The sequence below is a fragment of the Carettochelys insculpta genome, chromosome 2 (assembly GCF_033958435.1).
Source record: "Carettochelys insculpta isolate YL-2023 chromosome 2, ASM3395843v1, whole genome shotgun sequence".
NCBI classification, from domain to species: Eukaryota; Metazoa; Chordata; order Testudines; family Carettochelyidae; genus Carettochelys; species Carettochelys insculpta.
The window spans coordinates 92,918,850-92,936,024 of record NC_134138.1 but is presented as its reverse complement, the minus strand read 5'-3'; the positions used below and the strand labels follow the sequence as shown (position 1 = coordinate 92,936,024).

The following is a 17,175-nucleotide window of genomic DNA, read 5'->3' as shown; positions in this document are numbered from 1 at the left end:
ATGGCCACGCAAATGGCCATTTCGAAGTTTACTAATGAAGCGCTGAAATGCATATTCAGCGCTTCATTAGCATGCGGGTGGCCGTGGCACTTCGAAATTGACGCGCCTCGCCGCTGCGCGGCTCGTCCCAACGGGGCTGCTTTTCGAAAGGACCCCGCCTACTTCGAAGTCAGCTGATGGGAATAAGGGGACTTCGAAGTAGGCGGGGTCCTTTCGAAAAGCAGCCCTGTTGGGACGAGCCGCGCAGCAGCAAGGCGCGTCAATTTCGAAGTGCCACGGCCACCCGCATGCTAATGAAGCGCTGAATATGCATTTCAGCGCTTCATTAGTAAACTTCGAAATGGCCATTTGCGTGGCCATTTCGAAGTTTGGGGCTAGTGTAGACATAGCCATGGTCAGACAACTGGAATTAAACATTTTGCACAGGTATTCCAATAAAAAGAGCATCAAAGCGATAAGACTGTGCCTAGACAGGCATGGAAATAACAATAGTGCAGACAGTTTATGAACCTGAAAATGTTCTGTGAAAATGAGGTGTTTTTTCTTGGTGAATACAATTAAGTCCATTTACATTCAAAGAAAGTTACCAGTTTTACGTAAATTTCATTCAAACATGGCTACTATTTTCTAAACATAAAACATAGGAGATGACCTTAGGATGTCATATTTTCAACCACTGAATTTGTTTTTTAAAAAGTGCAGCACAGGTAATCCCTAATGTGGAAGCAAACAGAGAACAAAAGATGGCCAGAATAAACAAAGTTACAACAGCAATGAAGTTTAAATCTTTTTGAGTTCCAACCTATCAGTCAAAACATACTCAGATGGATAGAGACATGTCTACTATCTCTACAGGATTAAAGTCCACCGCAAAGCACCAAAAGAAAAAAAAAGATTTTATTTATAGAAAGATGTCCTCAATGCCCCTCCCCTTGACATTCCCCTCAAAAATACAGTTAAATTATAAGGTAACTGATTTTTCAGAGGAAGGATGGTTGATTTTGTAGCTGGGGGACTGGGGCCGGGTGGTGACACTTAAATAGATTAAGATCCAAGATGCTGATCTACAGGATTATTATATTTTTAAGAAACAGGTCAGTGATTTAGAAACTTAAGTTCAATTTTAAAAAGTGACAGACACATTTTCAAAGATATTTCAGTTCCTTGTGTGACTTACATAAGATTGCAAGTTCCTCCACTTGGGAGCTTTCATAAATTCCACTAAGCACACTAAGCAGAAACGTGTCTCAGCACTTGTGATAATCTGACCTTTACAACACACTCTCAGGCCAGGAGAACTGCATGTTAGATCTCAGCTTATTGTGCTGTCTATCCCACTCCAGTCCACCAGGAAAAGTAGGCAAATCAACCCTTGACATTACAAGTGTAAGAAAATAAGCAAGAAAAATATTGAGGCCAAAAGACCTACAAAGAGCACAAAGGTAACTGGTTTATTCTTTTCAGTTCATCTTTATGAGAATGTTCTATGCCTAGTTGTCATGTACATTGAGTCAGCAATATTTAAGAAACAATGCTAGGGCTGTGGCCACACATGGCCGTTTCGAAGATTACTAATGAGGTGCTGAACTGAATATTCAGCCCCTCATTAGCATTAGGACGCTTCTGGCCACGGCACTTCGAAAGTGCCGCTTTCAAAAGTGTGCAGCTCGGTGTGGTTACACGGGGTTCCTTTTCGAAAAGTGCCTCTCAGAATAAGGGGAATTTCAAAAGGAGTGGGGTCCTTTCGAAAAGGACCCCCCGTGTAGCTGTGCCGAGCCGCGCACTTTTGAAAGTGACGCTTTCAAAGTGCCGCAGCCAGAAGGGTCCTAATGCCAATGAGGCGCTGAATATTCAATTCAGTGCCTCTTTAGTAATCTTCATGGCCATTTCAAAGTTTTGGCCAAGTGTGGCCACAGCCTAGGATTTTTAAGGGGTTTCTAAAGGAAGAGAGGTGCCTATATCTCATTGAAAGTCAATGGGCACTGGGGACACAACTCCCTTGGGCTCCTTTGAAAAGTTCAGCCCAAGAAGACACTTCCAGGTAATTCTGGTCCACCTCATCTCTGTGAACATCCTACTTACAGCTTTGTAATTTGGAAGTGCAGGTGTTTGACACAGAAGACATACTGTTCAGGTTCATGCTGGCTTCTTTCTATTTCAACTATATTTGATGAGCAATTTGATGTCCCTTGTGAAGTTTCTTGTGTTCAAAAAACCCCACACTGTATGCATCCATTTTTAAAGAAAATATTTTATTACATCATGGAAAAAAGCATAATCATCCAGGTTCATATTGTTTAAAAAAAATGAACATTTGTTTTAGACAGCACGTTGGTATATTTGTTCCACACGGGAATGATAAGAAGTCTACGTCATTACTAGATATTGCACAGTCTGTAAGAAACGAAAACAAAAACTAAACAAAACAAATCACATGATGTTGGGAACCATCTCACATTATGAAAAACCTACCAAGAAACATAAAAAAATCCAACCAACCAAACAAAAACACACTTTGTTTCTACAGTAGCTTTGAGTTTATAATTCTTGGAATGACCGTATTCCACTGAAGACCATCTCAGTGATAGGAAGCTTCATTTCAGCAATCCCTTGTGCAAATAAGATTATTAATAATAATAATAAAATGCAGTTAGTCTTTTGATATCACATGGGCAGCCATAACCGTGTATTTGTTAAATTACCGCCTGAAGAAAAAAAAAGTGGTGCACTAGGCCATAAGTTTTGCCTGCAACTCCATCTCTGCTGCCCTTTTGAGTGCAACATCCACCAGAAGCTGAAATCCACTAAAATCTTGGTTGAGGTCTGGTGGGGTAGGAGGAGGAGTGTTGAAAAGGCCACTTTGCGCATTTGCACCAGGTCCCAGTTTCGAAGCATCCTCATGGTATGCAAGAGAGTTGTCTGTTAATTGGTTAGCAGATGCTTGCTGCAGGTCGGTGGTCAGGCCTACGCTGGCTGGTTGGCACAAAAGCAAAGGGGCATCTTTCAATGCAGTTACAGTGGTATGGCAAATCACTGAAGGTCGAGCCACAACAGATCCTGGGGAAGAAGGTTTAGAAGAGGCAGCCTTGTTTAGTCCTGTGGTACCAGAAAGAAATGAGCTCTCTTCTAAGAGTGGAATATAGTTTTTTGTGCCCACGGAACACTCCACTGGGTTGCCTTCAGAAATCTTGGTCCCTCTTCGAGAAATAGTGAATTGATTTGGATCCTTGCCATCCTTCCTCAGCATGTCAGGTAAAAGCCTGCGGCGAGCATTGATAAACCAGTTGCAGACCTGGGAACAGAATGATATCTTAATTTCACCTTTGTTCACTTCCGCATTCCCCTTTACTCACTTCTGCACTACATGTCATTAAGAGTCTTTCAGTTAGAGTAACGAGATTAATGAATCCTTCTAAATGGTTTCCTTAACTCTACAACAAAAGAGACTGATCAACAAGTTCTAACACATCTAGTTAAAAACCTGTCCCTTCTTTCTTCTTCTAACCCCAACTCTTCACTCTCTTACAAAAAAAAAAAAAAAAGCCTGAAGTGAAAGGTTTAACTTTTAACTCTGAATATACATTAACCTATTACTATTGTTCTCTGCATTTAGGTTAATTAACAACAGGAAAATCTTTAAAAACCTTTTCTCTATGAAAAGAACCACTCCTCCCACACTCCCACAAACAGTTACTGATTTTTCCTGCTCAACTGACTGTGTCAACAGACATAACATGCATTACCTCACTGAAATTTGTCCTTGTTTAAATATCAAACCAGTTTCCTGGGCAATAACAGATGAGCTAACGTCTTTTTTATAATATTTTTATCTGAAGTAGTTCTCCTTCATAATGTTATATTACAAGAAATTTTACTTGACTAATTGAAACATGTAATCAAAATGCTAATGTATAAAGATTAAAAAATTTAAATTTACCACTAATAGTACAACTTTGTAACCTTATAAAGCAGCAGAAATGTCGCACTTTAAAGACTAACACAATCATATATTCAGTGATGAGCTTTCGTGGAACAGACCCACTTCATCATATTTGTGGATCTGTGTCATGAAAGCTCATCACCAAATAAATAGTTTTGTTAGTCTTTAAAGTGCTACATTTCTGCTGCTTTGTTTTACTGGAGTACAGCCTAACACAGCTATTACCTCTGTTATTTTGTAACCTTATATGACCCTTCCATCCAAAGATTTTAAATGCACAAACATTCATGAACTAAGGGCTTATCTACACTATCACTTTTGTTAGAGTAACTTACATAGCTCAGGAATGTGAAAAAACATCTCCCTGAGCAATATAAATTACAAGGATGGAAGCGTTGGTGTGGACAGTGATACGTTTGTTGGCCAGACAGCAGTTACACAAGGGATTTTAGAGTGGTGTGGTGCAGCTACATTATTACAGCTGTACCACTGTAAAGACTCGCTAGTATAGACAAGCGCTAATGTCACCCACATTTCTTAGAGCTGTACCGTTATACCGCTATCACAATGGAGGAAAGAGAGGCACAGAAAGGCTACGTATCATGGCCAGAGTCACACATTTCACTAGCAGAACATGGAACAGACCCTAAATCAATTCCTGACCCATCATTCCTAAATAAAGGCTTAATACAGCAAGTACTCTTGCATATAAATAGTGCCACTGATTTTGTGACTCATGAGGACTCATAAAAATAAAAGATATATATGCTCAAGTGTTTGTAGGATTTGGCCCAAAGTCACCATTTCCATAGTGTAAAGAAAATTATACTGCTAATACATGTGCTTATCACCCTGTTCCTAATCCTACAAAGACTAAATGCACATGCTTAACTTATTCACTACCTGTAGACCCACCCAAGTCACTCCAGTCACAATGTGCAAAATTAAGCATGCGCATGAGACATTACAGTATCAGGGCACCGGCTGTAAGTTTGTGTTTGTACACTTTTGTATACTATCTAAACAACTGCTCACAGATCCTAATCAGCACCTTTGGTGCTACCCTACACAAACAACATATACAGAGAATGACATCTGTAGTATGAATATTTTTAACAAGACTAGAAGGTGGGTAAAACAAAGGCTCATTTTGCTCTTAATCAGAGCTTTTTTAAAGTACCTGTAGTGTGGAAAGGTGTGTTTGTCGGGACAATACTGCTTTTTCTTGTTCAGATGGATAGGCATTGTACCGGTGTTCATACAGCCAGTCCCGAAGAATCTGCACTGACTCCTTAGGCAGGTTACCCCGTCTCCTCCGCTTGCCTGAGCCAGCGGAAGAGGACAGATCCAGTGGGACATCCATGGTGTCCTCATCCTCTGTCTCACTGCTGGATACCACAGCTACACCTACAGTAGTAAAAAAGGAAAGAATAGTAACGTCAATAGATGTCTTTTTGCAATACTTTTCACTTCAACACTTTTCTCTCTTTATATAGATTTTTTTTTAATTTAGGAAGCATTAATAAGTGGACAAGTCCTTGCCAGTTCAGACATTTTGTACTGTGTGCCTTTATAGTGAGTCATACCAAGGGGTGTGTACAGTAACAAAAGTAGCACCAACTACCTATTCCTAGGGGGACAATTCTACACACAACCTCATTTATGGGTTCCCTAAGCAACCTTTTATTTGTTCGTGTGCAGGAAGTAGCTTCCATCTGATGCCAGTATCATGCCAACTGTTGACCAGGGAAGAGTACTACTATGGTACACCTCCAACAATCTTTTTTCTTCAAGGCTGTTTCATGGCTAGGCAAAAAGCCAAGAGACAGAAATTTCATAACATACACCCAACCTAAACGTTGGCTGTATTGAATTGCACTTTAACATGCTGATATGTTTCCTTCTGATTACGGGTGGCTTTATAGGTTTAAAATATAAAGAGCACTTTCTAGAATTATCAATAAAAATGAATGGCATAGGAAAAGAACAGAATGTAAATTGTGCCTTGTTCTCCTGAAGTGACACAAAATTCACTCAACGTAGGAAAAAATGTACAGCAAAGCAACAGTAAATGTTCACATAGTGTCACAAGGTAGTATACAATTGCTATCATTTATTTTTCTTGATAACACACCTGTCTTTTACTTTGCCATGACTGCTTATGCTTTGAACCTTATACTTTTTCTTCACACTTCAATTAGTGAATTTATTCAGATTTTGACATGTTTACCTTGAGTACTCTACAGTTTTATTGCACGTTTTTCTCCCATGGAGAAGCAAGTTATTTCAATCTCATTTAGTCTGTCTTCTGTAATTAAATAAACAATAGTATAATAATTTGGAACTATAATAGGTGAACAATCAAATACTTCATATTCTGTGGCTGAAGAACAATCTGCAATTCTGCTCCTTTAGTAAAGCGTACAGAGTGACGGAGGAAAGAAAACTAATAGCAATGAAATCCACAAAGGAAACTTTGCTTTGGCTTTAAGTACTTTTAATCTCCCCAGAAATTTTAGCAATCTCACAAACCATATATAAATCAAAATCACAGATACCACTAGATTCAATTAGCACAGTTCAGAACCTTTTATGATTCACAACAGGTTTGCTTGCAAAAACAAACCAAGAAAACCATTTTCCAAAAACTACAAAAGGAAAACAAGGCCCTACACCACTTTTAAATTGGAACATCCATTTTATTTAAAAAAAGAACCTTGCACATTTATAACTGCAAGTAAAATTACACCCCAGATAAAAAGGCTTCATATGGAGAAGCTGCTCAAATTTCAAAAATTACACTTGAACCAGGGAAAAAAATATCATTTCTACTAAAATGGAAGCTATGGCTATGAAATACCACTACGAAACTCTACATTTAAAGATTTAATAAGAATTGATGTCAGACCTGATAGAGAAAATCATGAGTTTTAACATAGTAATTTCACAGATAGCTAGGAAGTTTACAAATGTGATGTGTTGGAGTACAGCATTTGACAACTCATGAGCAAATCATGGTATTCTTGAATTTGTCATTTGCAATTACTCAGATTTATTCAGAGATTTTTTTGTTAATACCCTGGGAATATTCACAATTCATTGTGTCATGGTAATTTAAATAACTTGTGCAATATTGTTTTGGTTTCCTGGCTGGTCAATTTATGCAACTGACAACACTGTGAATGTCATAGTTGAATATACAATTTGCAATATTATGATTAATTACATTAGAGTTGTACAATAGAAATAAGCAGTCCTGTAGCACCTTAAATACTAGTAATTTTATTTATTAGGTAATGAGCTTTTGTGGGTAAGACCCACTTCCATCAAAGCTCATTACCTAATAAATAAAAGTGTATAAGTCTTGAAGGTGCTACAGAATTGCTTGTGTCTTTTGTGCAGCTACAGACTAACACGGCTACAAGATCAAAGTTATACAGTCAGAAACAGAAACAATTACCTGCAATTTAAGTAGCCGCAAAGGTAAATTCAGAATAATGTATTTGGTTTGGTTCTTTGCACATGTATATGGTATTTTTAGGTGCGAGGAAAAATCTATTGGGACCCTAGTAGCTTCACATTAACTATTATTTTGCTTGAAAAGGAACTTGTGATGGCTCTATACAGTAAGAAGAAGTCTATTTTACAGTTGGTGAATAGGTAAAACTAGTTTACAGAATTTTGAAGAAGTAACAGCACAATCTCAGGGCTTGACACTGAAGTTAGACAAACTCAGAAATAAGGCTTTTTTAAATGTAAAAGTTTAACAGTGAAAGTATTAACCACTGGAACGATTTATCCAGAGTTGTGATGGATTATCTACCTATGGCAATTTTAAAATCAAGGCTAGATGTTTTTCTAGAAGATGCTCTAGGAATTCTGTGGAGTGCAGGGGAATTCTGTGGCCTATGCAATAGGTTAGACTAGATGATCCATATGAGTTCCTTTTGGTCTCTGAATCTATGAATGTACCTAATGTTCCAAACACAGCTATTCTGCTTGTGGCAAGCAGATCAGGAAGTACTGCTGCCCTGATTTTTTTAAGATAATAAAATCTGTTAGGATACAGAGACACTCCAACAAAGCTAATTAGAAGCCATGTTGCACCTTAAAAACTAACATTTATTTGGGCCTAAGCTGTCTTGGGGAAAAGACCCACTTCTCTGGAGGCAGACTTGTTCTTGCAGATACAGAAAAACACAGCTACTCCCTTTTATACCCATCAAAACAGAGACCTTGGCAGACAGAAAAGCTTCTTTCTAAACAGTAAAACTAGAGTTCTGCTTTGATAACACAGATTTAAGTTTGAAACTGTTCATCTGCTGTTAAATTTGACAAAGATTTAGCCAAAAAAAAAAACCCACCAAAATGTTTGTTGAAAATATAATCTTTGTGATCAAGTTTCTTTTTTAAAGAATTAATAGAACAATGTTGCCCTTCAAACAAGTTTCCAAACCATAAACCAGTAATAAACAAAGAAAAGGAACTCTGAAGCCTGCTCTTTGATCTGCTTACCTAGTGTGATATGTTCCATCAATTTTATGACACAAAACAGGTTTTGATTAAGCAGAAACAAACAGTATTGCAAATTCACATTCAAATTAGCTCATTTAAATAAAGGAGCACCAGACCTCTGAACCTTTAACAAACATCTCCAATGGTATATGCAGAAGCTGTAGCAACAGGAAGTTAAGACTGTAAAACTCATACAACCTCAGCTGACACTCTACTAGAGCAACAACCATGCTGTTGCTGTCAAACCTCTGTTTTCATTAGAGCATTCAAGCTCACTGCAATCCAGCTGTGTTTTTTTCCTCTTGTTAGCAATCAGACTATATGCTGTTGGCTTCCTCTTTAACAGAGCACAAGGTCACAGGCTTCCCACCCAGGCTTCATGTCATTTTCTGTTATTTACACCTCAGAATAAGGGCTCATCTACATGGAGAATTCTGTTAAATTGGTAAAAAGGCTGTGTGGACGCTTATTTCTGTTTAAATCACGCTTTCACAAGTTAGCTTCAGTTGATTATATGTTTAAACTGAAATAAACCCCTCTCAGACCAATGTAAGAAGGTCTGCAGTGTTTTTGCAATACTGAAACTGAACTGCTACAAGTCTGTATGTAAACAGGACCTAACTCACAAGAAGTGACCTTGGCTCTAATTTCACAGGCTCTACTTAAATAATCAGTCCTTATTCATACAATAATAATTTCACTGTTTTTAGTCTCCGAGAGGTAGTCATGATAGTCTGTATATTCACAAAACAAAAAGGCTGTCCCCATAGCACTTTAAAGACCGACATTGAGCATCTTAATCTGTAGCACTTTAAAGACCAACATTGAGCATCTTAATCTAGCAAGTCATAGTATCCAAAACTTAAAAGTGTGCGTTCAAAAAAAAAGAGACTTTAACACAATATATCACCTAATAAATTATATTGTTAGTCTTTAAAGTGCTACAGGACTGCTTTAATATATATAGAATGACCTAATATATAGTGTCGCCTATACCCTAAGTGCATCCTGATATTATTTCTGTAATTATTATCTAATTAAGTAATTATTTTTGGAAATTAAGTCTGAACATGAAAGGAAAGCACATGGAAGAGCTGTAGTGTTATTGCTGGAAGAGCTACATTTCATTATTTATTTATTTAATAATTTTTTGCCGCCCAAAGAAGTTGCAGTTATTGATCTTAAGTTATACCAATTTGCAAAAAGCTTTAATGAAAGGCTTGAGTATTTTTTAAAATAATCAGCTTAAATAGTATTTATACATAATCAGATCAGATACAGGAGCTATGGGGATGTGTAATAAAATTTCATAGCTTATACCTAGGATAAGTTTTCCTTTAAATATGACTTTACAAGTTGCCAGTTGCCTTTTCTGTGTATTGCTTGAACTTTACTGGCTCCACAACGCAGGCAAAAACCTAGCTTCACTACAGAAAACAAATGTTAATATGTTTTTTAAAAACTACAACAAAGAAAGCTAAAATCAGGCCAGGCTCTGAAACTTGAGTATCAAAATACAGGCCACAAATGCCAGCTGCAAGCCCAGCCTTTAATTAATCTACAAAACATTGTCCTAACTTCTTTGAAAAACTCCAACCATCTTCTCACCTCCTAATTTCTTCCACATAAACTCGGAACCAATGGTCTTCTGCCTCAAGTGTTTGCCTTCCAACATTCTACCGTTCATTGTTTCAGTGCAGAACTCCCAAATCACAGGGCAGATTGCACAAAAAGAAGTAAATCAGGCAGACATGGTAACCTCATCAGCATTTTTCACAGAGATTTAGTCGGGGGGACGATAGCAATAACAGTTGGAGAAGTGTGAAGTTTGGTATTTGGACAACCAGCAGTTGCCCTCCGGGAGACGAGCCCGAACAATGGATGCAGCTGCAGACAGGAAACCAACTCATCGCGACCATACTGTGCAAATAGGGAGCACAGGAGTGTTCTAAAAATATCCAGTTTCCGTAAAACCACGGATCTCCAGTAACCTTAACCATCTGAACCAATCTACAAAAATGGGAAAATCCAGAGAGTCCAGGCTGTAACCCTCCGTAGGCACAGAGGGCTGGGTTTGGTATGCATGCAACACGTGTTCTCTCAAATGACTCCCGTTCGAACACTGAAAGAGTTGGCAGGAGAAGGCAGGCTAAATGCAAAGTTTTGCTGTGAATTCTTTCCCTTTTTTGAGCGTCTACACAAGACCCTTCGGGGACTGTTTTCTAAACTTTGCTGACTAAAAGTAAAGCACACAAAGGAAACTAAGCCGCGCAGGCAGACGGTCCAAGATTACTTATGAGAACTCAGCCTCTAACATAGCAAATTACACATCAAGAATTCAGAAGCTGCTAAGTAGTTGTATATGTATTCTACTGTCTGCAGGAACTTTGACAATGAGTAGATTTTTGTACGCGGACCACAAGAGCGTGTAGTAGGAAAAAAACAACAGTGGCTGCTCTAGGATATCGGACATGCGCAGTACTTCTTTTTTAACCCCACTATTTTGGACATTTTAAAGGTCTTTAAATCTCAAAAATCACTAGTCTATATTTACTGAATAGCCACTGAAAGTTGAGGGAACTGGCGAGGAAACAAACACCAGAAATCTATTTTACACAGCACTAACTTTTGAAAAACATGTTCCGATCCTTTGTATAGCCACGTTTTAGTTTTCAAGACATTCAGAGAACTGCAGATGAAAAATGTGACAATTCCCTTGACTATGAAGTCTGCCCAAGTGATAATCACGCGAGGAACACGAATTAAAAGTTTCTCAAAAGTCTTTTTGTGCGGCTGCCCGGCCACGTGGTGGGTAAGTTTTTAAATCGCTTTTGCTTTAGTGTTTTAAAAACAATCTTTGCTCCAAAGGCAGGAGATAGATATGCAGAGAGATTTTTACAACCTTAAGCATTTAAATTAAGAAATTACAGCTTTAAAATTCTTCTAAAGTCTCCACTGGTGTCCCCTTTACCCAGGCGAACTCGCAAACAAAGAGCTCCTGCCACCCCCTTGTTCAGAGTGCTTGTTGCTCAGAGTTGTACTGGATGGGATTCGCTTTTTAAAGTTGTGTAAACAGTTCCTGTCCCGTCCTTGGGGACAGGCCTGGGGGAAATGAGAAAGCGGGGAGGGGAGGAAAAAAGAGGGAAGAAAAAAGGCTGCTAAAAAGACGCGAAAGTAAAACTTCGCTGGGGTCAAAGCAGGCACTTGCCCAGGTTTTTGACAGGGAGCCAAGCAGCATGGAGAGAAAACAGCCCCTCGTGTTTTGTTTGGAAGGGAAACGTTATCAACTGCCATTTTAGACATGAGCTCAGCGAGAGGAAAAGTTACGGATTAAACAGAAAGAAAAAAGCCGTGGGGCGAGCGGGAGGAGAAAGCCGGGGCCCCTAGGCTGAACAAGCCCAATCAAAGTGCACTGAAGTTTCACACACATACGCCTGTGGTTTCCAGAGGGCGAAAGCCGTGTGGTTCCCCTCCGGCCCGTCCAGCGTTTTAGCCAAGAGCGCGACCCGGAGTTTGGCTCACACGCCCCCCTACCTTTTTTACTCTTCATCGTGGTCTGGGGCACGGCCCGGCAGCCGCTAGCCACAACTCGCACGGCGCGCACGAACCCCGTTGCCTCCTCTCCTGGCCGAGCTGCTGTGTCACCGCGAGCTGGCTGACAGCTGCCCTCCGCCTGGGATGTTTGGGCAGGATTTGGTGCTTTCCTTCTTTCGTTCTTTGTTCTGTGGTGCCCCCCCGCCCCTCGCCGGTGCAGGGCCCCAGCTCGTTAACGTGAGAAAAGGCAGCGGGGGGAAAGGTACAAGAGGCCGCCCTCCCCCCACCTTTCAGCAATGAGTGAGAGAGTAACTGAGAGCAATAGCCGCTCTGCCTCCTCCTCCTCCTGGCTGTCAGCAGATGGGAGGGAGGGAGCGAGGGATAGCTTTACACACACAACAGATCGTGGGATCGCGCGCGCACACACACTCACAAACACGGGAGCGACCGGGGAGGGAGGGAGCGAGGAATAAGCCTTACACACACGCGCGCGCGCGCACCCCAGCTCCTGGGATCTCACACACACACACTCTCAGATACACAGGAGGGAGCGAGGAATAAGCCTTACACACACACACACCCGAGCTCCTGGGATGTCTCTCTCACACACACACAGACACACACGAGAGCCTGGGATGTGACAGTGCTGGGCAGGGGGAAGCCTCTGCGCCTTCTGGTTCGTGCCTTTCTTCCCAGCCAGGTGTTTGATCATTAAACTGGAGAGGGGAAAGAAGGGGGAGGTGGATTTTGACAGCTGCCCCGGCCTTAGCCTCCTCCCGTTGCCGCCGGATGAGCCACCCGCCCCTTAGGGCGAAGATAATGGAGCAGAGAGAAAAGCAATGCCCACGAAGACAAGCGCTCTTAACAGATTAGCCTGGGCTGGGACAAGTCTCGCTCTTCCCCTCCCCCGCGGCCCGGCTTGTGAACAATGCAAAGGGGAAGGAAAAAAAACCCCAGAAGACAACAAAGGCTCCGGCCTTTGTCCGGCTCGGGGGGTTGCTATGGTTGGAGCCGCCTTGTTAGGATGCGGATGGGCTCGCAGGGCAGCTTGGAAACTAAACTCCTGGCACGCCGGAGCCAGACACTGTCATTCTCACATGCTTTCAAACTTCTCAATCACAGTGCGCGCCGCCCGCCCGCTGCGTGGCGTGATTCACCCCCCTCCGGCTCGTCCCAGCTAGCCACCAGCTGCGGCTGCCGCGCCTGGGAATGGGGTGACGTCTGTTTAAGTGCTCATCCGGTCAGAAATGCACGGGGGGGGGGGTGTTGCTCGGGATCGTGTATCCCCTCCCCCGGTGCGTTAGAGGAACAAACACCCCAACCAGGCAGCCTCGAATCGTGTAGCTCTGTCGGGAGCACGCGTGTGGCCGCAGATGCCGCCAGGCTGGGGTGATTTAAAGGCAGGTTTTAAAGCTCGGGGTGGCTGGGGCTTGCGGTCGGGCGTTGTTGCGCGTTTCCCCGAGACGTGCTCACTCGTGGCTCTTTCGAAAACAGCTTGAGTCAGCCCTCTTCGGGGTCACGTGGTGCAGCAACAGTTTATTTTGCTCGGAGTCGAGTCGGAGCTGCGAGCAACTTCGAGCTCCTCGTGACTCTGGGGCTCGAGCCGCCCCTCCCCCACCCCAGCTCTTTCCATTGACTGAAATGGGGGCTGGCTCCGGCCCGTCGGTAACAAAGGCAGCTGTCCCGCAGCTCCTTTGTGCTTCCTCCGCCGGCGCGTCCAGCGCTGGATTGGGTTTGCTCGGGGGCAAAGCAAAGCCCTGAGGGCAAGTGTGCGCGCAAGGCGCGCGGCATTCCGGGGAAAGCCTTACATCCCCGTGCGTTCTCGGCCCCCCCCCCCCAAGCAGGGTCGGAAGCGAGGGAGGGCGCGTCTCCCGGCGCTTGGGTTGCAGAGGAGACCTGGTTTGAGTTACCCCGCGGAACCATGGCTTGCCTTGTGCCGAAAGGGAAGCAACGGCATTTGAATGCCCACAGACACCCTGTGGCTGTTTCTCCTCTGCCATAGCTGGGGAGACGCCAGCTGTGCCGCTCCGCACGCGGGAGGGTAGCTTTGGAGGAGCACAAGTTAACAAGGCACCAGTGTTTGCCGCTGCCGGCTTAGCGGGTCGCTTTAATGTAATTTAGGGCTGTTTGGCTCCTGGCTTGCTAGCTCATATCCGGTGTGTCTGCGTGAAAGAGACTGAGTAACCAGTTAACGGGAGGGGGGAAGGGGTTAGCAACATCCAGACCTACTGACTCACTGAGGGTTAGGCTAGTGCAGGGAGAGTGGGGGGGGGGACAAACTGTACCGCAGACTGCAGCCTGGGTGGGAAAGGGAATGTAGCGCAGCTCTGGAGGCAGCAAGGGAGTGAATCATCTTTTTACAAAACCAAAAGTGCTCCTCAAACTCTCGGTGTTGCTAGTTGGTTTGGGCGCTCCAGATGGGAAGAGAGGGAGAGCAGCTACTCTACTCACAAGTTGTGTAGTGGTTAAGCTTTTCCAGCAGGGGGTGAATCGCTTTAAAAATACTGCTTAATTCTGTGATTGAGGTGTTAAGTGTCTGAAGTTCTAGATGATCCATAAGGGTTCATGCCCACTTTCTTATCCAAGAGTTTGAAAGCAAGGGGTGGGTTAGGGATGGTGGGGAGATATTTTTAAAATGAAATGAATTTGCTTCTGAGGCACTGGTAATGACTCATGGGACTTTTTTGTTTGTTTTGTTTGAAGTATTTCCTGCTCCCATCTGTAAGATCTAAGTTGGTTCACAGGGGTTTTGGGACTCTTTCCAAGTGGTTCTGAAATAAAATTACAGGTTGATCCTCTTTAGTCTGGCACTCTCAGGACCTGACTGGTGCTGAACAAGAGAATTTGCCAGACCATGGGAAATCTGCTTACTTTGCTCTTGAAACATTCAGGGGTAAATTAGACTTACATAACAGTATGGAACACTGAGAGCCAGGACTGGTGGCTGTAAACAAACTTTATGGGACCACTGGAAACTTGACTGCATGCATAAGAGGTTGTTGGGCTAATTGAAGTCATGGTGGATTACTGATGTTGCCCAACTAGAGAAATTCAACCTGTAAGGGGGTTTGCAGAGGTCCTTAGGGGGTACGTCCTGGCATCTAGAGAGGGCTTAGTTTCACAGCAAACTAATGAAAGCAGCACAAACTAAAATTTTGTATGAGTTTTTATACTGCTTTATATACTGTACACTGAAATGTAAGTACAGTGTCTATATTCCAATATATTTATTTTTACAAGTATGATAAAAATAAGAGCAAGCATTTTTTTTAGTAACAGTATGTTGTGACACTCGGATTACTATGTCTGATTGTGCAAGTAAGTAGCATTCAAGTGAGGACCAGCTTGGGATATGGAAGACAAATTAGACTCCCTGAAAGGAGTATGGTAATATGGAAAGGCTGAGAACCAGTGTGTTAGCAAACAATATGGAAAGGATGAGAACAGTGTGTTTGCTCAACCAGGGGTGAGCAAACATTTTACAGGGGGTCCCACTTTTCATCCTTGCAATTAACAGCCACTCCCCGCTCCCAAAACCTGTGTAATGTAATCCAAACAGATGGAAATTTTGGTTATGTTCATATGAAGAAAAGAAAAACCAAAACAAACAAATAAAAAACCCTCTTGGCACATGTAAGAAAATAAGTATGTAGAACGTAAAATCTTTATTAATCGATATATAAATGTGAATACACATACATTAAAGACAAACATATTTTAACATTTTTAATTAGTTTGATGAACCTGGGACCCAGCAGCTGATTGTGCTGCACCCCTCCTCATGAAATTTCACAGCCTTCCGTGGGGGCCCACCCCCCACTTTGTGCACCCCTGATTTAGAAGTAGCCAAGCCAGTTCTTGCTCACTAGATTCTTACTGGCTTTGGTGTTGGTAACATGTTAACGGTTTGAATCTTAATACATTTTTAAGTATTTGAAAAACAAGTAGAGCCATTTGATGAGAAAAATAATGGCCTTTGTCTTGCACTGATCTCCCTGAGTGTGGACTCTATTTTTTATGATTGCTACAAACTTATCTTCTGATGCCACTGGAATGTATACTGTTAGGAACTTGCTAGAGACTGCCTAGATTAGAAGGCGATACCCATTTTACTTCAAAATCTAGGGCATATTCAGCAAAGTTATCCAGGGACGCTCTCCTGGTCCAAAAGCAATAAATTCAATGTGCCTGAGGAAGGCAGGCGGTGTATGTTTTGAGTTGGAATGTCAGGAGTAGAGAATGTCTGGAATTTACATTACACCCTTCTGTCAGCACACAAATCCCAGGTGAATTTAACCACTGACTGTGGCTTCCAGACAAGAGTGAGTGGTATGTATGATATGTGGGTTTTTACCATTTTCCTTTCTTTTTTATCTTATGGGCTTACATCAGCAACATCAATCTAATCCTACCAAAGGTTCTAAAGTTACTGTTCTGCTTGTGTGCTGGTCCATCTCCCATCCCACCCCCGCCTTTGCAGACCCAGACACCACTTCCCCTTTTCCCCCAAGCTCTGCCCCTGCTCTATCCCCTTGCCTGAAGCACCCTCCCCTGCACAATGTGAGCAGGGGATTGCCAGGGGACAGCAGGGGTTGCTTCCCCCTTCCCTGTACTTACTTCGGGAGCAGGAGACACAGTGAAAAGGAACACAGCAGGCTGGGAGAGGGCAATGGAGCAGAGCTGGCTGCCAGGTCACTCTGGCTCCTGCTGCTGCAGGGAATGGTGGGGACTACGGCCCTTTTCTCCACCCCTACTAATTCCCCAGGGCCCCCTGGCCCCTGCGGGCTCCCATCACTATGATGGACCATCTTGTCCATGGAATGGTTGAGTGGCTGCTGCAGATCCACCCCAAAACATGGGGCCTGGGACAGCTACCCTGTGGGTGGGATGGCTTGGCTTCTGTGGAACTACTCATGTGAGTAATGCTACGTGTTTCGTATGTCATAAGGGTTCATAGAATTGGGCTCAATGAAAAGAGAAAATAAAATATTTTGGTGTTGCTGGAGTCTTTAGTAACCATGCCAGTGGCCCACTCTCAGAATGATTTGAGGTTGTGTATGTCACACGGTTTCTGAAATGCATCTGCTTTGCTGTCAAAGTTAGAGGATGTATACTATTATTACTACCTGGACATGAGCTCTTGACCACCCAAAACAGAAGGCCTGCACCCTCTTCTAAAGGGGAGG

The 17,175-nt window shown here is 42.6% G+C and overlaps 1 protein-coding gene across 2 annotated transcripts; it reads right to left on the bottom strand.

Annotated features, from left to right (window-relative positions):
* Positions 1–2,270: 2,270 nt before the first annotated feature.
* On the bottom strand, positions 2,271–12,472 carry TGIF1 (TGFB induced factor homeobox 1). Of its 2 annotated transcripts, none has more exons than XM_074985839.1 (3): positions 11,990–12,472; positions 5,121–5,347; positions 2,271–3,292 (listed from the first exon to the last, which is right to left on the bottom strand). In XM_074985839.1, exons 1-3 carry the CDS (start codon positions 12,003–12,005, stop codon positions 2,729–2,731), a joined length of 807 nt encoding a protein of 268 aa, XP_074841940.1. In that variant the 5' UTR covers positions 12,006–12,472; the 3' UTR covers positions 2,271–2,728. The 2 variants fall into 2 exon arrangements, with proteins under 2 accessions (XP_074841940.1, XP_074841942.1); XM_074985841.1 differs by lacking the exon at positions 11,990–12,472 and adding an exon at positions 6,171–6,759.
* Positions 12,473–17,175: the final 4,703 nt, after the last annotated feature.

Coding starts and splice junctions, on each gene's coding strand:
- TGIF1 (XM_074985839.1), bottom strand. Junction 3,293..5,120: donor CACACCTTTCCACACTACAG/GTACTTTAAAAA, acceptor TTCTGTTCCCAG/GTCTGCAACTGGTTTATCAA.